The 26,088-nt window shown below is 41.2% G+C and overlaps 1 protein-coding gene across 1 annotated transcript in view; it reads right to left on the reverse strand.

Annotated features, from left to right (window-relative positions):
- Positions 1-1,731: 1,731 nt before the first annotated feature.
- The window catches only part of ACMSD (aminocarboxymuconate semialdehyde decarboxylase), a 49,611-nt gene continuing 25,254 nt past the window's right edge, over positions 1,732-26,088 (reverse strand). Inside the window, exons 3-10 of the mRNA XM_040440485.1 lie at positions 20,811-20,907; positions 17,147-17,196; positions 16,097-16,333; positions 12,576-12,669; positions 7,603-7,698; positions 5,530-5,702; positions 5,194-5,292; positions 1,732-2,185 (exon numbers count right to left, since the gene is read on the reverse strand). Of these exons, the coding sequence (XP_040296419.1) occupies positions 2,123-2,185; positions 5,194-5,292; positions 5,530-5,702; positions 7,603-7,698; positions 12,576-12,669; positions 16,097-16,333; positions 17,147-17,196; positions 20,811-20,907 (909 nt within the window). The 3' untranslated portion in view covers positions 1,732-2,122. The remainder of the gene's footprint in view (positions 2,186-5,193; positions 5,293-5,529; positions 5,703-7,602; positions 7,699-12,575; positions 12,670-16,096; positions 16,334-17,146; positions 17,197-20,810; positions 20,908-26,088) is intronic.

Raw genomic sequence — 26,088 nt, forward strand, 5'->3', positions numbered from 1 at the left:
CATCTTTTTTCTACTGATGACCTGGGACCCCCGCCAATCAGCTGTTTGAGCAGGCATCGGTGCTCACAGTATCGCCACGGTCTTCTCTCTGCTCACCAACAACAGCGCCGTCCATTTGATTCTTGTAGATTGTAAGCTCTTCCGGGCAGGATCCTCTCCCCCCTCTGTACCAGTCTGTTAACAGTTAATTGTTTATTGTATTTTTATATTATGTATTTGTTACCCCTTCTTGATGTACAGCGCCATGGAATTAATGGTGCTTTCAAATAATAATAGCGGCTGTGCTTGGTATCACTGCTCAGCCCCATTCACTTCATTGAGGATGAGCTGTGCCCAGGCCATGTGACCGATGAACGTGACTTGCAAATTGACTTGAATGGGTCCGCAATCCAAAAGACTGAGGCGGAGGCACGGACAACCACGGCAGCACAAGTTTCTGTCCGTGCCTCTGCACCGCAAAAAAAGTAGTGCATGCAATACTTTTTTGAAGTGTAGATCGCGGACCCCATTCAAGTGAATGGGTCCTGTGTCCGCATATAGCGGCCCTACGTTTGGTGCCCGTGCATTGCGGACCGCAATTTGCCGGTCTGGCATTTGTGTGCCTGAGCCCTTATTGATGACCTATCTTCAGGATAGGTCATCAATATCAGATCGATGAGGGTCCAGCACCCCAACTGGAAACAAAATGGTGGACGAAAGCAAAAGGCTCCATCCATGGTGTGATGGCCATGCTGGGTTCCTGCAGCACTTATTCAAGTGAATGGGAGATGAGCTGCAGTACTCCAGCACTAGATGGAGCCAGCGTAACAAATGAAGTCCTTTGGGCCCACCAGAGGAAATTATTCTGAGGGCCCACTTGTGTATATAGAACCTTAAGGGCCTTGTTTTATTAGGGATCCTTTATTGTCAGAGCTTGGGTCCACTGGAGGATCCTCTGGTATTCTAATGGGCCAGTCCAAACCTGGATGGAGCCTTCTTCTCTCAGTTCCCCCTACTCTTTTGTTTCCAGCAGCTGCCGAAAATCGCTGATCGGTGGGAATGCCGGGTGTTGGATCCTCATGGATCTGATATTGATGACCAATATCTGCAGGGGAAGACACAGGTAGGATGGACTCGCCTTCAGTGTCATTGACCACTGATGCTTGCTCATCCAGGGCAGTGGGTGGAAGGGGTCTTAGACTTTTATAGAGCGTCTCTACTGGCAAGTCTAAATCTCCAGATAGGGGGACCAGATCTCGGGAATGGAGGCACCAGGATTCAAGCGAAAGGCCCCAGGTATGATGACTGTACATTTCCAAAGTGTAGTCAAATTTCAGTTTTAAACTTTATTTAACCCTGCTGATGGAAGTAATCTATATTGCAGACACCTATATACTGGAAGACTACCTTGATTTTACCGTTTTCTTCTCCAAGCGTTATTTAGGTGGACTTTGTTTTTTTCTGTGTTTTTTGTGTGTGAGGGTCACACCCCATATCAATAGGGGGACCTCTGAACTTGGATTGAGGTTACAATATAGCCCCGTTGAGGATTGATACAGAGGGACATATGAGAGTGAATGACACATGCCAACATATGTAAAGATCATATTTGAAAGTGTTTATGCTGCTATTTTTTTGAGGACATATCTGTACATTTTATCGATTTCTTATCTACGCATTTCCTAGTTTTATACAATTTAGAATAAATCGTTTTATTTACTGTCCATTAGTCATTTGTTTTATTTGCTGTCCATTAGTGGTCTGATATAGCGTGCCCCCCACTGTCTATCCAAGTTTCAGTTTTGGGTCTGGAGGGATGCTTTAATCTCATAAATAAACTGGGAAACAATGGGCTAGATCCTTACATCTAAATTTACATGTTCTGTTTTTCACTCTCGCCCGCATCATGTTTCAATCTCATTTTTAGCATTGTTCTTAAAACAAACGTATGAAAGAAACCAGAGAAACAAGCCCTGGGGGTCTCAGTCTAGTTTCATCGCTGTAGGCATCTTCCTAACCATCGGCATGTAGAGGGTTTTCCATGATGTAGCAGAACTAGGTCTGACACAACTTATCCTGATGACTCGTTATCCATTATAATACGAGCTGTGGTCTCGCGCCACGTGAGAACTGGCATCCGTCTTCATTGAAACTTGGTTTTGTCAAGTCCAAGGAAATTCAAAGCATTTTCAGACAACAGCTTCTCCTAAAAAAAAAAAAACACAGACATAACATGAAATAGATAAAAAATAGTTATAATAAAAATAGCAGCAACAAAATGAGAACATAACGGGGAAAAAAACATTCGAAGGTCAGAAGGTTTCAAAATGAGGTAAATCCAATCTCGGATAAAGCTCAGCACACAACAGATTCCACCGGGTACTTATTGGTTCAGCAAAAATTAAGCCAAAACTGAAAAGCAATGTGTGAAAAACTAAGTCCACCCCATAAATGAATAGCTTGTAGTACCACCTTTCCCAGCGATAACTTAAAAATCATGGTTTTATGGATGACTTTATCAGCCTCTCACATCTTCTGGACTCTTCTTTACAACGTTGCTTCAGTTCATTGAGGTTTGCGAGTTTATACACAGCTCTCTTAAGATCCCGTCAAAGCATTTTAATTGGGTTGAGGTCTGGACTTTTGGGCATTGTAACACCTTGATTCTTTTCTTTTTCAGCCATTCTGTTGTAGATTTGCTGGTGTCCTTGGGATTATTTGCATGACCCAGTTTCACCCAAACTTTAGCTGTTGGATAGATGGCATCACATTTGAATTTAGATACATTATGGCCAAATATCTCCACTTTGGTCTCCTCTGTCCAACAAACATTGTTCCAGATGTCTTGTCTCGTTCAGATGCAACTTTGCAGACTTAAGCTGTTCTGCCATGATCTTTTTTTTTTTTTTTTAGAAAGAAGAGGCTTCCAAACAAGCCATACTTTTTCAAATTGTACTGTCATGAATATGAACATTTAACACGCTGAGGCCTGCAGAGTCTTACGGTTTATTAACACTTTACAATGAGCAGAACGCTTCCTTCTCTACAGCTGGCTACTCGCGCAGTGGTCTCCTTGACAGTGTGAGAACGAGGGATCACTATTGCAATCGCTCGTCCTAATACAGCTGCATTGTTTTTGGGCTGCATATCACTGTTTAGACCACACAATCTGCTGCCCAGAAACTAGAATTTAGGTGCCTACACGAACGACAGGATCCCCCGATGAATTAGCGTTTCGTTCGTTTATCAGGTGATCTGCAGCACATTTACACCAGTAGATTGTCGGGAACAAGTGTTCGTAGGAACGTTCGTGCCCTATTATAGCAAGGTATAAATCCACCTTTACACAGGCTGAGTGTCACGGCGGGGAGCGGGGAAAACCCCCCCACCGTGCAATGGCAGTGGCTGCAACGCAAGATAGCAGGGCACAAGGAGCTGGTCACCACCTAAAGTAACCCTGAGCTCTCCCTGGACTCCTAGCGCATGAGCCGCCTCAGATGGTAAGGGGGCTCATGCTCACAAACCTAGGACCCTACTATCCCTGTAATGCCCTAGGCCAAACGACAGGGCAGAGACCACCCATTCATCCTACACCATGGATGAAAAGGTGTCTCCAGAGACCCAGTGGCAGACAGGAAGCAAGACCATGGGATAAACAGTACGGCAGGTAAGTTACACAGCAATATAACTATGCAATCCACACTTACCTGCCATAGCCAAGATGGAATGCGCCTCCAGGCTGGGAAACCCACAGTCTTGTCTTCGCTTAAACCCCTCCGGGAAAGCACGCCCCTTGCGGAGCCCAGACACCACCAGAAAACCTCCATACACCAACCACACCAATACAACATACACCAGGTGGGGGAGGAAAACAGAGACACACCGGAGGGGACACACAGCCAGGGCAAGGAATCAATATAATAAATAAGGGTGACTCGCACAGACACAAAGACATACCGCCGGGTAGCAGAGCTCCTACTCAGGCAGACAACAAAATAAGACTGACCACAGGCTCCAACACACCATCATATAAAGAGGCCTGAGGTCACACCTAGCAGACACACCTAAATTAACCCCGTGACCACCAAAACGGGGAATGCACCAAATAAAGGAAAGTGTACGTGCAAACAGAAAACTACACGTTGCCCCCGGCAACCAGTCTGCACGCAACAGCGCCACGGTCAACATAAATTGTCCGTGACACTGAGAAATGAACAGATCATCGTTCACAAGCGTTCATAGTAATGATCTGGTGGTGTAAATGTACCGCCAATTACGCTCGTTCATCGGATAATTGGATCGTTTGTGCAGCACAAAAAATCCTCATTTCCCGGTGGTAGATTGTGCTGTGTAAACACGATCAATCTGCTGCCGGGAAATAACCAGTCTGTATGGGGATGAGCGATGGCATTAGTGATCACTTCTCCCCATACTGTGGAGGAGAACGCTGCATGTAAATGCACCGGTTTCCTCCGCTAGCGATCAGCAGATTGTTGGGAAGGAACGCTTTCTTCCCAACAATCTGCTTGTACAACGTCCCGTGTAAAGGGACCTTTAGATGTAACTCCTGTTTTTTTTTTCCAATTTCCCTGAGCAATGAACGGTTTGACCTCTGGGTTAATTTGCTAGGAAGACTGTCAGCTGTCTTGAATGTTTTCCACTTGTGAATAATCTTTCTGACTGTAGAATAACATACTTCAGTTTGTTAGGAAATGGCCTTATAAACCTTCCCAGAACGATGTGCAGCAACAACTGCTTCTCTGAAATCACTGCCGAGGCTTCTCCTCCTTGGCATTGCGGTAACACACCTGAATGCTCCAGACCAGCAATCTGCCAAATCTTCTGGTGGTCACACTTGCTGATGATCAGTTAATCAAGGGCATTTGATTGGCAGGTTCTGACTGCTACTTACCTTCTTAATTCCTATGGAAGCAGTAAGGGTGCACTTATTTTTTCACACACAGCTTCTTCCCCTTGGCGTAGTTTTTGCTAATTAAATAATGACACAATGTAATTTTGTCATATTTAGTTGTTCGTTTCAGGTTGGATTTACCTAATTTTCAGACCTTCTAAGGATGTGTTTTTTTTTTTTTGTTTTTTTTTTAATCATGTCCTGATACGTAAAACCATATAATTCAGGGTGGACTTTGTTTTTTGCTCATGTCTCTTTTCAACCTTGCATGCCTTCTAATCAAATGTAATCCATTTTCCAACCTTTAAACATCTGTTGAAGTCTTTCATTGACTCAATCAGCGATCCAGGTGTATACTCTCCAAGGGGGAAGGGGTAGTCAGTACCCAGCAGCACTTTGTCCTGTAAGTACAAATATATATATATTTTTAGGTGTTGTCCCACCAGCAACATATCCACACAATGTACCCCTGATCATGAGAAGAAGGGGGGGTCCTAAATCCTCAATGGAGTGGCGGTCACGTATGCTATGGGACTGTGTGAACTCTCGTTACATGCCCTTTTTGTCTCTGCCTAAGCCGTTATATATGGCGGTTTGACTAAAGTGAAGCTGACGTAGGGTCCCCGCCAGTAACTCACCTCTCCTATTATATCTACAAGGAGTTCCAGGGCCCGAGGATCATGTACTAAAGAATCAGTGTAGAACGCACCAAGATATTTCCGAGGAGGTGCTATGTTGTGTACAGCGCAGAGATCAGGTCGCACGTTGAAGCCATGATTAATGCGGCCAACAGTAAATGGGAAGGCTCCACCTATAAAGCACAAAAATGTGTTAAAACCCATGGCGACACCTTGTCCTAAAATATATATTTCGCAACCATGCTGTGGAGCCAACATTGTAAGTCCGAATACCGAATAGCAGTGGACTCCAAACTGCAGGCCTCATGTTGCTGCAAAACTACAACTCTCATCAGTCTCTGCACTGGTTGCTCATTCACTTTACCTTACAATTAGAATGCACCCCTCTCATCCACGCAGCTGCCTAACTCAACTCACTGTTCTCAGTCTACCATACTGTCCGTGCGCTATGTTCTACCGCAATCTAACGCCCTCTATAGTCTGAACCTCTCACTCCCGTCTCCAAGACTTCTCTCTGTGCTGCACTATTTCTCTGGAATGGGCTACCCTGGACAATCAGAGTAATTCCCAACATCCACAGTTTTAACTGCTTCCCCAACATCTACGGCGCTGGCCGGGACTTTAAAGATGGCGCCCAGTCGCGAGCGGGGCAGGCGCCTTAGCTGCAGGGTGCCTGCTGTTTCATACAGCAGACACCCGCAGCTAATGTCTAAGACCGGCGGGAATGCTGGTCGCAGACTTTTAACCCTAAAGATGCCGTGGTCAAATGTGACCACGGCATCTTGACGCGCCAAAACCCTGAAGCGCACGCTTCTAGATGTCCTTCTGCTCCTCCCAGCGAGGATCGGGGTTGCCGGATGTAGTGTGCGGCAGCCCCTGTCCTCCTGTGTGACAGGAGGCTTTTGTACATTTGTTCCTATGGAAGCCCTACCTGTGGCAGGGCTCCATAGGAACTTGGTATAATCCCCAATGAATTCCCTATGAACTATAAAAAAAAAAAAAAAAAGTTTTTTAAAATAAAAAAATATATAAAAATTCAAATCACCCCTCTTTCCCCAAAATGAATAAAAAAATGCACATAATTGGCATCGCCGCAAAAACACCCATACTATTAAAATGTAAAACGATTTTGGTTGCTTCTCCTCCTCCTACCAAAAACTTTTATGAAAAGTGATCAAAAAGTCTTAGACACCCCAAAATGGTATCAATGAAAAGTACAGAATGCCCCGCAAGAAATGAGCCCTCAGACGGCTCTGTACAAATAATTAGAAAAAAGTTACAGGGGTCAGAATATGGCAACAAAAAGAAAAAAACACAAGTTTTTATTTTTTCATTTAGTATAAAAACTCAAGAAAGACTATACATATGTCGTATCGTCGTAATCATACTGACCTAGGGAATGAAAGTAAAACCATGGCAGAATTGCTATTTTTTTCTTCCAATTTCACCCCAATTGGATTTTTTTTTCCAGCTCCCTATTATATCATATGCAGTATTAAATAGTGGAATTAGGAAGTGCAACTTGTTCCACAAAAAACAAGCCCTAATAGGGCTATGTCAACGGAAAAATAAAAAAGTTATAGCCCCAGAAAGGCAGGGGTTTTGTCGTGAAGCATATTCTACATTTTTCAAACCTGGATCTGAATACTTTTGTATTTGGATGTATTTAAACATTTCGTACGGCCACTGAGCTATTCAATGCCATCTACCTGTATGGCGCCACCTGCTGTTTGTTCTTTTCCTTATTTTTTTTTATCCGTTTCACAGAGCTGGTCCAAGGTACTCAGTTTAAATCCTTTAACTGCCACCAGCCGTATGTTCTGCAGCAGAAAGGACATGTCCCTCAGCTACCAGCAGTGAACATGGAGATCTCTGGGTCCATGTCAGGTACAGGGCTGGTACTTGCTTTGTTAGAAAGAGATTGTCATGTTGTCCTATATGATGTCTGATTTGCAATTTTTACATTAACCCCTTTAGGCAGGCACATCTTTTTAGGCAGGTTTATCTTGGTGCTAAAGAATATTATTAGTCCCTGACAGTCTATTAGGACTGTAGTATAACTCTGTAACCTACCTCCATGAGCAAAGCAAACTTTTAGTTTTGGAAACTTCTCGAATATCCCACCCATAATCATACAGCAGATGGCAATCGTGGTCTCCGCCGGCATCCCTAACAAGAAGCAGCGGAGAACGAGGTTATTGTGATGACATCAGAGATTTCCGTTCTTTATAGCGGTCTATATAAAATGCTTGTGTCCTGAAAATAATTCAGATTCTGAAATGAGTCCAGGGATCACACATGGGAGTCTCATATCCAGACCTAGAACATTCAATATGGTGCGGCTTGCCTAGCGGGGGGTGCGATCCGCCTCGGGTGCTGGCTCTCAGGGGGGTGCCAGAAGCAATGAGCGCTTCCATCAATACAGATGGAAGCGATCATTGCCAGAGTGCTGATGCCCACATACTGCGGCGGGGAACGGGAGCGCATAGTTCCCTGCCCCGCTGCCGATCACCGCCATAGGCTTCAAGCCTATGCGGTAGTAAAATCCCGGCGCAGGCGTGCGTGATGACATCATTGCACGCGCCTATGCCGGGACGCAGCAGCACAGTGAAGTGTGCTCGCCTTTCTCTGCGAGCAAGTGCAGGTGAGTATTTAGCTTTTATTTATTTTTTATTTTATGTGCCAACTTTGGGGGACATGGGGATGGGACACACAGGAGGACATGGGGAAAAATATTATGGTGGGATACTGTGTGGGGGCAAATTACTATATGGGGGCAGTGTGGGGGAAATTACTGTGTGCGGGGGGGGGGGCAAATTACTGTGAGGGGCAGGGTGGGGGCCTTTCTATTGGGGAGACACTGTAGGGGCAATTCTATTATTTCTGGGGACACTATACAGGGATTATTACCTGGAGCACAATAGAGTAATGTTATTATTACTCGGGGCACTCTAGGGGACATTATAGCTGCTGTAGACACTATAGGGACATTTGGGGTAATTTATCAGACTGGTGCAAAGCAGAACTGGCTTAGTTGCCCATAGCAACCAATCAGATTCCACCTTTCATATTTGACAGCTCCTTTGGAAATCCAGTTCTACTTTACACCAGTTTGATACATTACCCCAATTATGTCTATTAGGGTCACTATTTTTTCAGCAGTATAGTACCTGGGACATTGGGGGGCACAACGGGCACAGTATTGGGGGTGGCAGCAGGATGACACTGTGGGGACACCAGGATGGGGAGGTTGATGTAAAAACTGAGAAATCTAACGTGTCTGTGTTACAAACTGTAGAGACGAGATGCGGCTGAAAGAATTAGTCATGGGGGTCTGGGTCAGACGCAAGAGAAGAGGAAAGAGAAGGTCTACATGACAGGAGATGCCCCTGGATGTAAGAGGTTTGTGGTCAAGTATTGGGAGGGGGTGCCAGATAAAGAACCCGCCACGGGTGCCAAACACCCTAGGCACGCCACTGGGTGCAGTCCTGGACTGGGGTGCCTCATGTCCACCTGCCAGATATACAGGGGTGCATGTCTGCTTTCAAACGATCTGCTCCACAGCTTCAGATTCAGGTTTTCTGCTGCTTTTGTGGCCCGGACTTATCATGGCATCTGTATCTTGGGAGGTGGACTCTTCTGTAACCATCAACTGCAGCGACCATCGCACCCCATACATGTCTGAAGTAGTAAAGAGCCCCAATATAAAGAGATTGTGTGACGCGCTCCGTTATTTCATCCTACAAAGTGGCACAACTGCGTTACAAGGAATAATGGTGCAAGTTTCACCCAGAGCTAACCTAATGCAGTTCACATCAAGCAGGATTGAAGGGGTAGTAGTCCTTCCTTACCGGGATTTTCTCACTTCAGCAAATGGCATTTATCATGTAGAGAAAGTGAATACAAGGCACTTACTAATGTATTGTGATTCTCCATATTGCCTCCTTTGCTGGCTGGATTCATTTTTCCACCACATAGAAACATAGAATGTGTCGGCCGATAAGAACCATTTGGCCCATCTAGTCTGCCCAATATACTGAATACTATGGATAGCCCCTGGCCCTATCTTATATGAAGGATGGCCTTATGCCTATCCCATGCATGCTTAAACTCCTTCACTGTATTTGCAGCTACCACTTCTGCAGGAAGGCTATTCCATGCATCCACTACTCTCTCAGTAAAGTAATACTTCCTGATATTACTTTTAAACCTTTGCCCCTCTAATTTAAAACGATGTCCTCTTGTAGCAGTTTTTCTTCTTTTAAATATTCTCTCCTCTTTTACCTTGTTGATTCCCTTTATGTATTTAGCAGTTTCTCTCATATCCCCTCTGTCTCGTCTTTCTTCCAAGCTATACATGTTAAGGTCCTTTAATCTTTCCTGGTAAGTTTTATCCTGCAATCCATGTACCAGTTTAGTAGCTCTTCTCTGAACTCTCTCCAAAGTATCAGTATCCTTCTGGAGATATGGCCTCCAGTACTGCGCACAATACTCCAGATGAGGTCTCACTAGTGCTCTGTAGAGCGGCATGAGCACCCCCCTCTGTCTACTGGTAATGCCTCTTCCTATACACCCAAGCATTCTGCTAGCATTTCCTGCTGCTCTAGGACATTGTCTGCCTGCTTTTAAGTCTTCTGAAATAATGACCCCTAAATCCCTTTCCTCAGATACTGAGGTTAGGACTGTGTCACTGATTTTATATTCTGCTCTTGGGTTTTTACGCCCCAGGTGCATTATCTTGCACTTATCAACATTAAATTTTAGTTGCCAGATTTTTGACCATTCCTCTAGTTTTCCTAAATCCTTTTCCATTTGGTGTATTCCTCCAGGAACATCAACCCTGTTACAAATCTTTGTGTCATCAGCAAAAAGACACACCTTACCATCGAGGCCTTCTGCAATTTCGCTGATAAAGATATTAAACAATATGGGTCCCAGAACAGATCCCTGAGGTACCCCACTGGTAACAAGACCATGGTCTGAATCAGCGGCGGACTGGGAACTTAAAGCGGCCCTGGAAAAAATACTAAAAGTGGGAAGGCAGAGCCAGCAATACCATATTGTGGCACATTATACCACCCTAACAGAGCCAAATACCACAGTACATCATAAAATACTGTCAGCAGAAACAAAATACATCCCCAAAAAATTCCACTAGCTGGCCTGAGGAAGGCCCACCAGGAAATTTCCCTGTAAGGTCTATGGCCCATCCGCCCTTGGTCTGAATATACTCCATTGACTACAACCCTCTGTTGCCTGTCCCTCAGCCACTGCCTAATCCATTCAACAATATGGGAGTCCACGCACAAAGACTGCAATTTATTGATAAGCCTTCTATGTGGGAAAGTATCAAAAGCCTTACTGAAGTCTAGATAAGCGATGTCTACTGCACCTCCACCGTCTATTATTTTAGTCACCCAATCAAAAAAATCAATAGGATTAGTTTGACATGATCTCCCTGAAGTAAACCCATGCTGTTTTTCAGCTTTCAATCCATGGGATTTTAGATGTTCCACAATCCTCTCCTTAAGTATGGTTTCCATTAATTTCCCCACTATTGATGTCAGGCTTACTGGCCTATAGTTGCCAGATTCCTCCCTACTACCTTTCTTGTGAATGGGCACAACATTTGCTAATTTCCAATCTTCTGGGACGACTCCTGTTACCAGTGATTGGTTAAATAAATCTGTTAATGGTTTTGCTAGTTCACCGCTGAGCTCTTTTAATAGCTTTGGGTGTATCCCATCAGGCCCCTGTGACTTATTTGTATTAATTTTAGACAGCTGACTTAGAACCTCTTCCTCTGTAAAGACACATGCATCAATAGATTCAGTAGTCTTCCTTCCTAACTGAGGTTATTTTCCTTCATTTTCCTTTGTAAAAACTGAACAGAAGTATTCATTGAGGCAGTCAGCTAGTTCTTTATCTTCTTCCATATACCTTCCTTCTTTTGTTTTTAATTTGGTAATTCCTTGTTTTAGTTTCCTTTTTTTATTTATGTATCTGAAGAATGCCTTATCGCCTTTTTTCCCTGACTGAGCTAATTTCTTTTCTGCCTGTGCTTTAGAAGCTCTTATAACTTGTTTGGCCTCTCTCTGCCTAATCTTATAAATTTGCCTGTCATCCTCGTTTTTTTTTTGTTTTTTTTATAATTACTAAATGCTATCTTTTTGTTTTTAATTATTTTGGCCACTTCTGCTGAGTACCACAGTGGTCTCTTCCTTTTTTTGCTTTTACTGACAAGCCTAATGCAATTATCTGTTGCCTTCAATAGTGCCTCTTTTAAGTATCCCATTTCTCCTGGACTCCAATGAAACTGTTCCAATCTGATAGAGACTCGTATACCACTAATCTAATTTTAGAAAAGTCAGTTTTTCTAAAATCTAAAACTTTTGTTTTTGTGTGGTGTGACTCAGTCACTGTACTTATAGTAAACCACACTGACTGGTGATCACTAGATCCCAAGCTTTCCCCTACAGTAATATCATATACCAAATTCCCATTTGTGAATACTAAATCTAAAATGGCCTCCATCCGGGTTGGCTCCTCAACTACTTGCTGTAGAGATAATCCCAGTAGAGAATTTAGAATATCTGTACTCCACATTGTACACGGCTCATTTCCAAGTGTTACGGCCGCCCTGTAATCCAGCAGTGGTGGTTGTGCTTGCACACTATAGGAAAAAGCGCCGGCCTATCCGATTCAGTGGTGGTCATAACCCCTGCAAATGAGCAGTGTATAATGTGATGGAAAAATGAATCCAGCCAGCAAAGGAGGCAATATGGAGAATCACAATACATTAGTAAGTGACTTGTATTAAAGGGTTATTCCAGTTACATTAATTATCCCTAATTCACAGGGTAGGGGATAACTATTAGATCGGTGGGGGTCCTACCGCTGTGGGTGATGGATAACTTAATGTAACTTGAATACCCCTTTAACTTTCTCTACATGATAAATGCCATTTGCTGAAGTGAGACAACCCCTTTAAATGTGCTGCAGAAGACTATGAACAATCAGAAGACCCAGAAGCTACACATACTAACCTACCAGCCAGGGAAGCCAGTATTTTGACATCCTCCCATCCATCTGCATGTCCCAGGGGTGAACAAAAATGGAGCAATTTAATTCTTCTGCAGCCTGAAACAGATAAAGCTGATGTTCGTCAGCACCACCATAGTAAATTTCTAACTTTAAAGTGTTTATCCCATAAAAAGTATTACTATGCAATGAACGGGCAATCCATTGAAGTATTACTGCAATATACACACAATAGAAATATTGTTCTTTTTTTCTGCATTACATTTTCCTCTCTGGTGGCGCCCCCTGCTGTTTCTCCTTCTGGTCCACCTTCTCCTGCATTCAGCGCTGGACTGACATGCTCAGTAGCTTCCTTGCTATCTTCCTCCTCTGTTGATCTCAGACCCCTTTAATTCATTCATCCCTACATCTAAATTCATAAAAATATATAGCTGTATCCCTGTCTAGACAGTGGAGAAGGAAATTGTGGGGATGTTACATACAGTGGTGCCGGAAAGTTTGTGAACCCTTCAGAATTTTCTATATGTCTACATAAATTTGACCTAAAACTAAATCAAATTTTCATACAAGTCCTAAAAGTAGATAAATATATCCAAATAAAACAAGGGAGGCAAAAATATTACACTTTTGGGTCATTAGGTAATTGATTTATTGAGAAAGATCATCCAATATCAGATGTTTTTAACTAGCAGAAGTATGTAAACCTTCAGGATTAGCACATAATTTGAAGGTGAAACTAGACGTTTTCAGTCAATAGGGTGACAATCAGGTGTGAGTGGGCAACCTGTTTTATGCAAAGAACAGGAATCTATGAAAGTTTCACACGTTTGTGGAAGTGTATCATGTCACGAACATAGGAGATTTCTGAGGACCTCAGAGGGAAAGTTGTTAATGCTCATCAGGATGGAAAACCTTACAAAACCCTCTGTAAAGAGTTTGAACTCCAGCAATCCACAGTCAGATTGTGTACAAATGGAGGAAATTCAAGATCATTATTACCCACCCCAGGAATGGTCGATCAAAGAACATGCCAAGAACAACATGTGTAATAGCAAGGTCAGAAAGAAACCCGAGGTAACCTTTAAGCAACTAAATGCCTTTCTCGCATTAGCTATAATGAGTGCACCATCAGTAGAGCACTGAACAACAATGGTGTGCACGGCAGGACTTCAAGAAGAAAGACTCTGCTCTCTGTAAAAGCACACTGCTGCCCATCTGCAGTTTGCTAACGATCACATGGACAAGCCAGGCATTCCTAGCATCACGGAGCCGTGCGGGGACCAGGAGCGGCGCAGAGAGTGGGGAGCCAGGTAAGTAGAATCAGTGTGAGGGTCCCGGGCATATGGGGGAGCATTTACAGACTCTACAAACTCCTTTAAAGAAGAAAGGTAACGTTTTGGAATGGCCAAGTAATAGTCCTGACCTTAAAGGGGTTGTCTCACTTAAGTTATCATGTAGAGAAAGTTACTATACAAGCTGCTCTCCAGTACGTATAGTGCGCAAGCACGACCACCACTGCTGGATTGAAGTGTGGTCGTACCCATGGAAACGAGCAGTGAATAATGTGATGGAAAAATGAATCCATCCAGCAAAGGAGACAACAAGGACAATCACAATACATTAGTAAGTGTCTTGTATTAACTTTCTCTACATAACAAATGCCACCTGCTGAATGTGAGAGGACCCCTTTAATCCAGTAGAAATGTTGTGGAAGGACTTGAAGCGAGTAGTTCATGGGAGTCCGCCAACATAGCAGAGCTGAAGCTGTTCTGTACAGAGGAATGGGCTAAAATTCCTCCACGCTGATGTGCAGGACTGATCAACAATTAGCGGAAGTTAGTGAAAGAGAAGGTTCACATACTTTTACACTCACAGACATGTGATATTGGATAATTTTCCACAATAAATAAATGACCAGGTCTAATTTTCTTTACTCATTTGTTGGATTTGGGTATCTTTATCTACTTTTAGGGCTTGTGTGAAAGTGTGATGTAGTTTTAGCTCACATTTTATGCAGAATTAGAGAAAATTCTGAAGGAATTCACAGACTTTAAATCACCACTGTACCCTAGTGCTGTATATTAGTGGGATCACTGGGCTGGATGGGAGGTGCAGGGGACAAAGTGGATATCAAGATGGTTGGTGGCCACATGTGAAGAGCTGCTGCCCACCCACAAAAAGGAAAGAGACCAGATCTGCAGAAAGGTAAGAACAACAAAAAAGGCAAAAAATGACACTAGAGAGCAGCGTGTTTTTTTCCCCCTTGCCTTGATACAGTCAAAGTAATGGTATGTGTTAATTCAGATTTTTTTCTTCTTAGTTCATTGATGCTAATGTCTGTAAAGCTCCTCGGAATATAGTAGCACTAGATAAGTGCATAAAATAAATAACCCATTTAGGCCATTGCTGGTCTTACTGCATATTTCCTGAATTTTTTTTGTACCATGGATTGTTATATGGTAGCTTTTTTTTGTAACAAATTGGTTATTGTGTTTTTTTTTCCCGGAATAATATTTTTAAAGATATTTAAGGTTTCTGTATTGATCTAGTGATCTATATTCTGAGTTCACATCAGCGTTCAGCCTTTCCGTTCTCCTGCTCCGTTATAGGAAAGGACGGATTCGGCCACATAACTGAGCCCGACGGAGCCTGCGGACCCCATGGACTATAACGGGGTCCGTTCGGCTCAGTTATCTGCCGAATCCCTCCTTTCCATTCTTCTTCTCCTGCTATAACAGAGCAGGAGAACAGAAAGGCTGAACGCTGATGTGAACTCAGCCTGAGCAGCATTTGTTTTGCCACTAGATGTCGCTATTGCTATGCGGAGAAATGTACAAAAGTTGAGACAGTGTTTTGTTTTTTGTTTAAAAAATAAATAAATCTTAGCAAGTGTGACACCTGGAGGTAGAATGGGGGTACTGCAGTAAATGTACTGAAGCTAGATGAGTTACAAAGCTCTACATTGTTCTCTTCATGGAAAAGGGGCAGCATTTCCTTATTCAGTACCTGCGTAGGTCCCAAACCTTTACTCTACATCTAGATATACCTGGACTTACATTCTCAATGTTTTGTACTGGTTAAGCACATGGCGAACGCTTTGAAAATCAGTAAACCCTTAAAACAGTCACCATTTATTTCTCCTGAAGAACAACTGCTTTTCTAAATGCAAACCTACCGGCGATCAGCAGATAACAGCCGGGTGGCTGCACATTTTTTTTCTGCAGCAACTGGTCGCATTGCGCTTTCCTGACTGTGTGTAACTCTCTGCAGGGGTCCTCTGATCTGAGGGGGTCTGTCCCTCTGTGGGGTTACATGCATATACCCGATATCTATATACTGTATACTAGACACCGCAGTCTTTTGATGTAGAAACGCGCATTCAACCAGAATGCAGTGCAACCAAGATAATATCCTTATAGGAGGTCAGCTACGCTGTTAGCGTCGCGTCTGTCGACAAGCTGTTGGCGGTTTCCAGTAGCAGCCGGTAGATTATCTACGTTCCAGTGTCTTTTTTAGGACTACTTACAGCATATACTGGGTAGAGATCTGGCGAGTCAAGTTCATATTGATTTACATGAGAGCCAATCTGAACCCCCGGGAAGCCCAGCTCATTCACACAGCGATACATTTCTTGCACCGCCAGGTCCGGGCTCTGCATTGGTAGCGTTCCGAGGCCAACAAATCTCTTTGGATGCTTCTTGACCACAGCTGCCAAGTCATCATTGAGGTATTGGGACAGGTCTAAGGTGTCTTGAGGCTTGGCCTGGTAAGAGATACCACAAAACCTGAAAGTGACATCCTTGCCCTTTAAATTTACAATTTAGGATTTCTTAAAGGCGCAGCAGAAGGTTAAAAAAAATCTCTAATTTTTCTTCCGCACAGGTCTGCAGTAGTCGGTAGGTGCCATTGAAGGGTATGCAATGGGCACAGGGTTTTCTAGTTTTATGTCAATATAGTTTAGTTATCGTATAAATATGCGGTTTTGTCATACACTTTGTTTTCAAGATCTCTGCTTGTTGTCATCGATTGCATCCAGGACAGATTTTTATCCACTGGAATTAAATGATGGGAGATTTCCATTTGCTTACAGCAAACAAAGATCTTGAAAACAGCAAGAAATTAATACACAGATATCTAGAGTTTTGCTTTAGACCGTGAATTAGCGATTATTGCTGAAACTAACCCCCCCCCCCCTTTAAAGTGAATCTCTCCCTTTTCCTGACGTGTCTCTGTTAGTAAATACTTCTTGGATAACTTTTCTTATAATTCTGTGCGGCGTTCCTTTGTTGTTTCGCCTGGAAATTTTTGAATAAATTGACAACTGGGTGTGACCTTTTTCCCTTGTGAGAGGGGTGTGTCCCTGCGCTCGCCGCTGTGGTCAGCACTGATTGGACAGTGTCAGTAGGTAAAGACACGCCCAGGAGGAATAACAGAGGAACAGCACAAAGCAGACCTATAGCAATACAATGAAAAATACTAGTGTATACTATAATTATCATGTCCGGATAACTGGCGGGTCCTCTGGAAGAGATCTTAGTTATTGAGCCATTTCCAGTATTTTTTGAATAGCACTTACCCAGTAGCTGAACATTACTGGAACGGTGGACAGAGCTTGTATGGTCACCCCTGTTCAAGAAAAAGAGTCTCGTTGGTAGAAAGTTCTCACAAGGTTTCCAAAAGGACATGCCCCATACTGTGCCCTGCATGCTGATACTGGGGGTAGAGGGGGATAGGAACGCCCAGTGCCTGATATCTCATTGAAGCGATAGGATCCGGTGGGTTGAAGGCCGACCTGGCCAATCACTTTCTCTGACAATGGACATGTCACCCCGGAGACCTGACATTGTCACCAGAACCCCCTCACTATGTATGTCTGTGGTCAGTTATTGCTGTAAATGGGAGCCACTGGGGAGCGAGCTGATCGTACTGGCTCCATAGGTTAATGTCTATGCTGACCCTATATGATCATACCTATACTGACCCTACTGTATGTAATCATACCTATGCTGACCCTATATGATTATACCTATGCTGACCCTATATGATCATATCTATGCTGACCCTATATGATCATACCTATGCTGACCCTATATGATCATATCTATGCTGATCCTATGTGATTATATCTATGCTGATCCTATGTGATTATATCTATACTGACCCTATATATTTATATCTATGCTGACCCTATATGATTATATCTATGCTGACCCTATGTGATTATATCTATGCTGACCCTATGTGATTATACCTATGCTGACCCTATATGATCATACCAATGCTGACCCTATATGATCATATCTATGCTGATCCTATGTGATTATATCTATACTGACCCTATATGATTATACCTATGCTGACCCTATATATTTATATCTATGCTGACCCTATATGATTATACCTATGCTGACCCTATATGATTATATCTATGCTGACCCTATATGATTATATCTATGCTGATCCTATGTGATTATACCTATGCTGACCCTATATGATCATACCAATGCTGACCCTATATGATCATACCTATGCTGACCCTATATAATTATACCTATACTGACCCTATATGATTATACCTATGCTGACACTATATGATTATACCTATACTGACCCTATATGATTATACCTATGCTGACCCTATATGATTATACCTATACTGACCCTATATGATTATACCTATGCTGACACTATGTGATTATATCTATGCTGACCCTATATGATTATACCTATGCTGACACTATGTGATTATATCTATGCTGACCCTATATGATTATACCTATGCTGACCCTATATGATCATACCTATGCTGACCCTATATGATCATACCTATGCTGACCCTATATGATCATACCTATGCTGACCCTATATGATCATACCTATGCTGACCCTATATGATCATATCTATGCTGACCCTATATGATCATATCTATGCTGATCCTATGTGATTATATCTATACTGACCCTATATGATTATACCTATGCTGACCCTATATATTTATATCTATGCTGACCCTATATGATTATACCTATGCTGACCCTATATGATTATACCTATGCTGACCCTATATGATTATATCTATGCTGACCCTATATGATTATACCTATGCTGACCCTATATGATTATATCTATGCTGACCCTATATGATTATACCTATGCTGACCCTATATGATCATACCTATGCTGACCCTATATGATCATACCTATGCTGACCCTATATAATTATACCTATACTGACCCTATATGATTATACCTATGCTGACACTATATGATTATACCTATGCTGACCCTATATGATTATACCTATGCTGACCCTATATATTTATATCTATGCTGACCCTATATGATTATATCTATGCTGACCCTATGTGATTATATCTATGCTGACCCTATATGATTATATCTATACTGACCCTATATGATTATACCTATGCTGACCCTATATGATCATACCTATGCTGACCCTATATGATCATACCTATGCTGACCCTATATGATCATACCTATGCTGACCCTATATAATTATACCTATACTGACCCTATATGATTATACCTATGCTGACCCTATATGATTCTATCTATACTGACCCTATATGATTATACCTATGCTGACCCTATATGATTATATCTATGCTGACACTATATGATCATACCTATGCTGACCCTATATGATCATACCTATGCTGACCCTATATGATCATACCTATGCTGACCCTATATGATCATACCTATGCTGACCCTATATGATCATATCTATGCTGATCCTATGTGATTATATCTATACTGACCCTATATGATTATACCTATGCTGACCCTATATATTTATATCTATGCTGACCCTATGTGATTATATCTATACTGACCCTATATGATTATACCTATGCTGACCCTATATGATTATATCTATGCTGATCCTATGTGATTATATCTATGCTGATCCTATGTGATTATATCTATGCTGACCCTATATAATTATACCTATGCTGACCCTATATAATTATACCTATGCTGACCCTATATGATTATACCTATACTGACCCTATATGATTATACCTATACTGACCCTATATGATTATATCTATGCTGACCCTATATGATTATATCTATGCTGACCCTATATGATCATACCTATGCTGACACTATATGATCATACCTATGCTGACACTATATGATCATACCTATGCTGACACTATATGATTAGACCTATACTGACCCTATATGATTATACCTATACTGACCCTATATGATCATACCAATACCTACCCAATTGTTTATTAAACTGAAAATAACTCTTTGTAATGTCTATTCTATTGGCTCTGTCCATGGTACTGTACTGCATTTGAATTGGGACTATTCATGTAATGAAATATCTTGAAATATTCCAGTTTCCATAGTGCTAGGAACAGCACACACAATAGACGGCCACCTCCTGTCTTCTGCAGCTCACACTTCAGCTTTGCTGTGTTCACTGGTGCAGAACCTGCAGAGTCCTTTCATGATAATTAGACAGTTCTATTGTACTGCTAGAGGCCTAGATAAGGGGCAATATATTAAATGCTTATACTACACACACAGAATGCAAATGTATGCAGTTCCCCTGTCACCCCCAGGGATATTATTGGGGCACTCCCTCACTTCCTATTCACTGTTCGTCTCTTGATATTTTTGTTCATTAACTCCGATGGTTGCAGCTGCTGTAAATCACCCCCCAAATGTCTGTACAGACAATACAGGGAGTGTGTGCCTCCAAAACTGTGACCCCTAGGGAGGTTTTTAAAAGAAAAGAAGCAAATAAAAAATGATAACCACATTAGGCACATTGGTCATTCCCCTGTGCCAGTTTTCTGGCATAAAAAAGTAGCAAATTTTTATGTGCTTTGCAGTTTGCTCGTCATTTTACAAAGAAGCGGGCGGCACATGGTGGGGAGCGGGCGGTGCAGGGCTGGGCCTCGCTAGCCTGGAACATTTATCAGAATTTGTGCCAATAGTTTGTCATAACTTTTAACTGAAATCTACACCATCTTCAGGCTGACCTTGATATCACTCCTGGGGCTCAGATATACAGAAGTGTGCCATAGTTACTAAGAGGTGTGCACCAGTAAGTTTGGTGCATCTGAAGCCAGCAGCGGAGAGATTAAGGCCGGTGTGTAAAATATCTTCATAAATGTCCCATATTATTTTTCTTCTAAAGACTTACATCCAGCTATTGTCACTACAATGTAATATTAGACATTCCTTTTACCTGACTGATCCATCTCTTTTAACCGCACTTCTGGATCCCAGCAATTGGATTGAACAACCCTGAAAATATTTCCATCCTTCATCAGTTTTGCCTCTCCCTGGGGAAAGAAGTAGATTAATTGGGGAAAAGTAACATACACAGTGACTGCACCAGCAGAATAGTGAGTGCAGCTCTGGAGTATAATACAGGATGTAAATCAGGATCAGTACAGGATAAGTAATGTAATGTATGTACACAGTGACTGCACCAGCAGAATAGTGAGTGCAGCTCTGGAGTATAATACAGGATGTAAATCAGGATCAATACAGGGTAAGTAATGTATGTACGCAGTGACTTCACCAGCAGAATAGTGATTGCAGCTCTGGAGTATAATACAGGATGTAACTCGGGATCAGTACAGGATAAGTAATGTATGTACACAGTGACCCCATCAGCAGAATAGCGAGTGCAGCTCTGGAGTATAATACAGGATATAACTCAGGATCAGTACAGGATAAGTAATGTAATGTATGTACACAGTGACCCCACCAGCAGAATAGTGAGTGCAGCTCTGGAGTATAATACAGGATGTAACTCAAGATCAGTACAGGATAAGTAATGTATGTACACAGTGACCCCACCAGCAGAATAGCGAGTGCAGCTCTGGAGTATAATACAGGATGTAACTCAGGATCAGTACAGAATAATTAATGCAATGTATGTACACAGTGACTCCACCAGCAGAATAGTGAGTGCAGCTCTGGAGTATAATACAGGATGTAACTCAGGATCAGTACAGGATAAATAATGTAATGTATGTACACAGTGACTGCACCAGCAGACTAGTGAGTGCAGCTCTGGAGTATAATACAGGATATAACTCAGGATCAGTACAGGATAAGTAATGTAATGTATGTACACAGTGACCCCACCAGCAGAATAGTGAGTGCAGCTCTGGAGTATAATACAGGATGTAACTCAGGATCAGTACAGCATAAGTAATGTATGTACACAGTGACCCCACCAGCAGAATAGCGAGTGCAGCTCTGGAGTATAATACAGGATGTAACTCAGGATCAGTACAGGATAAATAATGTAATGTATGTACACAGTGACTGCACCAGCAGAATAGTGAGTGCAGCTCTGGAGTATAATACAGGATATAACTCAGGATCAGTACAGGATACATAATGTAACGTGTGCAAAGCAAGTCTTACTCTCTCTTTGTACTGTATAAATATATATATATTTACAGTATATTTAAACATGACCCGATCAGAACTAGAAATGTCATGCTTTTCCTCTGTGTAGACCTTAGAAATTCCTAAACAATAGTAACTTAGTGTCTATGAGACTCATCATTCTTTAACCTTCATTCCTACGCTGGGTCCTATAACATGATTTATAAGTTGCTGACAAAGCTGCAGCTATAATACAATATTCTGCTCTCCCCAGAGTAAATATGTCCATAGCTGGTGTTTTTATAAGATTGATCGATGGCTGTTCCCAGCTACCAGGTCCTAAACTAAAAGGAAAGCTCGGCATCTAGTATCTACAGCATTCCACAATCGCATTGTTAAATCTATTTGCTGATAATTTTCTTTATTTGTTCTGTTATTTAATAATACAGTATGATGCATTATTCTCTTTTCAGACAGAAATCTGAATTCTAAAATCTAAATTCATCAGCGTGCAGAGCATTGTGGGAGGTTAGAGTCACACATGGCTGCCCGTGGCCTGTGGTGTCTTTATTTTGTGGAATGAGTTGTATTTTTTAATTTCCATTACCATTTTGGGGGACATATAGTGTGTTGTTTTGGTTGGGGGATGGGGGTGGAAAACAGCAATTCTGCCATGATTTTTTGAGCTTTAATTTTACAGTATAAGTTATATGTTTTACACCATTATTGCCACGTTTGAGAAAATGGGTGGGGCTTAGTAGGAAAGGGCGTGGCACAAATTATAATGCAAATCTATGCCAGCTATAAGCATGGACGGCCAGAAGATGGGCCAATTTAATTGAGTCTGTGACAATAAATTCAACGCACTTATTCAACGCACTTCTTGTTAAGACTGACCAATGTATTCTTTTCATGGGACAGGTTGCTACAAATATACCAATTATGTATCTTTTTTTTTTTTTTTTTTTAATAAAGGGTATTTTACTGGAAAAATAACAATTTTATCATTTTTGTTTTTCTAAAATTTTTTTCTACTTTTTTCATTCTTTATCTTAGTCCCATTCCTGATCTCTGATACAGTACACTGCAATATACTTATGTATTGCAGTGCATTATGTGTAAAACTGACAGGCAACCTACTAGGCCCTTCCTTAGGGCCTAAAGCTGGCCATACATATACTTTTGTCAGCCAAACCTGCCGAGAACGGTGGGTTCAGCCGACACAGTAAAGTGTGTGGGGAGCTCCCGACTCTCCCCCTGACAGAGGATGTTGGGAGAGACAAGGATAGGGCGAAATTTATATTTTCGCCCGATCCTTTTGTTCTCTGGGGAGATAAGCCGTAACCAGAGGCATCTGGCAGCGGCTTTCTCCTCTCTCCCCATAGCATCTGCAGACATCTTCGGCCGAGCCAAGCATGTTACGTGTATGCGCAAAGAGCATAAGTATAGACACCAAGCAGTTTATTTTGTAGTCATCATTTGCTTATATCTTTGTGCATTTAACAAGCAGTGTGCTATTACTTGTAGTTCTATGTATTGTGTTTTAGCCAAGATAGCGTGCACCTGTGTTCTTATTTTTATACATTATGGAGGTGCTGGTTCATAGATAGGTCTTAAGCATAGCAAACCACCGCATCCGTCTAACCACTTGAATTTCCCGGTCAGCATTGACCGCAGCATCTAAAGGGTTGCACATCTTGGTTCCGACCACGAGCACAGCATGTCAGCTGTATAATGCAGTTTTCTTTGAAAGCAAAATGAAAAATTCCTTCCTATTGAGAGGTTAGGGTTTTGTTAGAATCTGTAAAAAGGATGTTTTCAGTAGGTCAAGAGGCTGAATTTCGGGAAACAAAGCTTCTCTGCCTGGTATCTGAGAGGAGCACAATCAAAGCAAAAATCAAAGGCCTATTTTTAGCGCACCCTCGGCCTAGTTTTACTGCAGTCCACACTTAAGGATGAGGAGACCAAGATACAAGACTGGGAAATAAAAATCAAAAGCAATCGATTTATAAAGCTTCTTCCTCCAAGTAGTTTATTTATCTCTCTTTTCTGTGAGATTCTGAAAGAGGTATATATATGCTCGGTATGATTAGAGAATAAGATAAAAATGCAAAAAATGTGACATTACAACAATTCACGATACACATTATATCAATATAACTAGAGATGAGCGAATTTCAGGTTATTAAATTCGTTCACGCTTCATTTACTGGTAAAAGGTGAATTGCGTTATGGATTCCGTTACCACGGACCATAACGCAATTCTATGACGGAAGGACTCCCCTTCATAATGGGAACAGAACGGATCCATTTTGCAACCCATAGACTTCTATTATGACGGAATATATAAGGCATTCCGTTATGCATTCCGTCATAGAATTACGTTATGGCCCGTGTTAACGGTAATCCATAACGCAGTTCATCTTTTACCACCAAATAAAGCGTGAACGAATTTCAAAATATGAAATTCGCTCATCTCTAAATATAACCACCATGTTCCACAAATCAAACAGTAAAAACAGACAAATGTTGTGATCAATGCATGTGAATATTTATTATATATTATACCTCAGGATGAATTACTCTGTTTGCCCTGGAGGAACTTTCATCCCAAAGTCACTTTACAATCCTATTCAGAATGATTGAGCAAATTATCTAAAATACTAAGTATGTATAACAAGCACAGTATGAGAATGCTATGAAGCAATTTGAAAAAAACATCTATAATACTGTTCCCAAATTGGAAAGTTTAGAATTACGAGGTCACTGCTACCTAAATATATATACAACAATATAACTACTATAATTCTGCTCCTATGTACAAGAATATAACTACTATAATACTGTCTCCTATGTACAAGAATATAACTACTATAATACTGCCTCCTATGTACAAGAATATAACTACTATAATACTGCTCCTATGTACAAGAATATAACTACTATAATACTGCTCCTATGTACAAGAATATAACTACTATAATACTGCTCCTAAGTACAAGAATATAACTACTATAATACTGCTCCTATGTACAAGAATATAACTACTATAATTCTGCTCCTGTGTACAAGAATATAATTACTATAATACTGCTCCTATGTACAAGAATATAACTACTATAATACTGCTCCTATGTACAAGAATATAACTACTATAATTCTGCTCCTGTGTACAAGAATATAACTACTATAATACTGCCTCCTATGTACAAGAATATAACTACTATAATACTGCTCCTATGTACAAGAATATAACTACTATAATACTGTCTCCTATGTACAAGAATATAACTACTATAATACTGCTCCTATGTACAAGAATATAACTACTATAATACTGCTCCTATGTACAAGAATATAACTACTATAATACTGCCTCCTATGTACAAGAATATAACTACTATAATACTGCCTCCTATGTACAAGAATATAACTACTATAATACTGCCTCCTATGTACAAGAATATAACTACTATAATACTGTCTCCTATGTACAAGAATATAACTACTATAATACTGCTCCTATGTACAAGAATATAACTACTATAATACTGCTCCTATGTACAAGAATATAACTACTATAATACTGCCTCCTATATACAAGAATATAACTATTATAATACTGCTCCTATGTACAAGAATATAACTACTATAATACTGCTCCTATGTACAAGAATATAACTACTATAATACTGCTCCTATGTACAAGAATATAACTACTATAATTCTGCTCCTGTGTACAAGAATATAACTACTATAATACTGCTCCTATGTACAAGAATATAACTACTATAATACTGCTCCTATGTACAAGAATATAACTACTATAATACTGCTCCTATGTACAAGAATATAACTACTATAATACTGCCTCCTATGTACAGGAATATAACTACTATAATACTGCTCCTATGTACAAGAATATAACTACTATAATACTGCCTCCTATGTACAAGAATATAACTGCTATAATACTGCTCCTATGTACAAGAATATAACTACTATAATACTGCTCCTAAGTACAAGAATATAACTACTATAATACTGCTCCTATGTACAAGAATATAACTACTATAATTCTGCTCCTGTGTACAAGAATATAATTACTATAATACTGC

This window comes from Bufo bufo, chromosome 7 (genome assembly GCF_905171765.1).
Source record: "Bufo bufo chromosome 7, aBufBuf1.1, whole genome shotgun sequence".
NCBI lineage: Eukaryota > Metazoa > Chordata > Amphibia > Anura > Bufonidae > Bufo > Bufo bufo.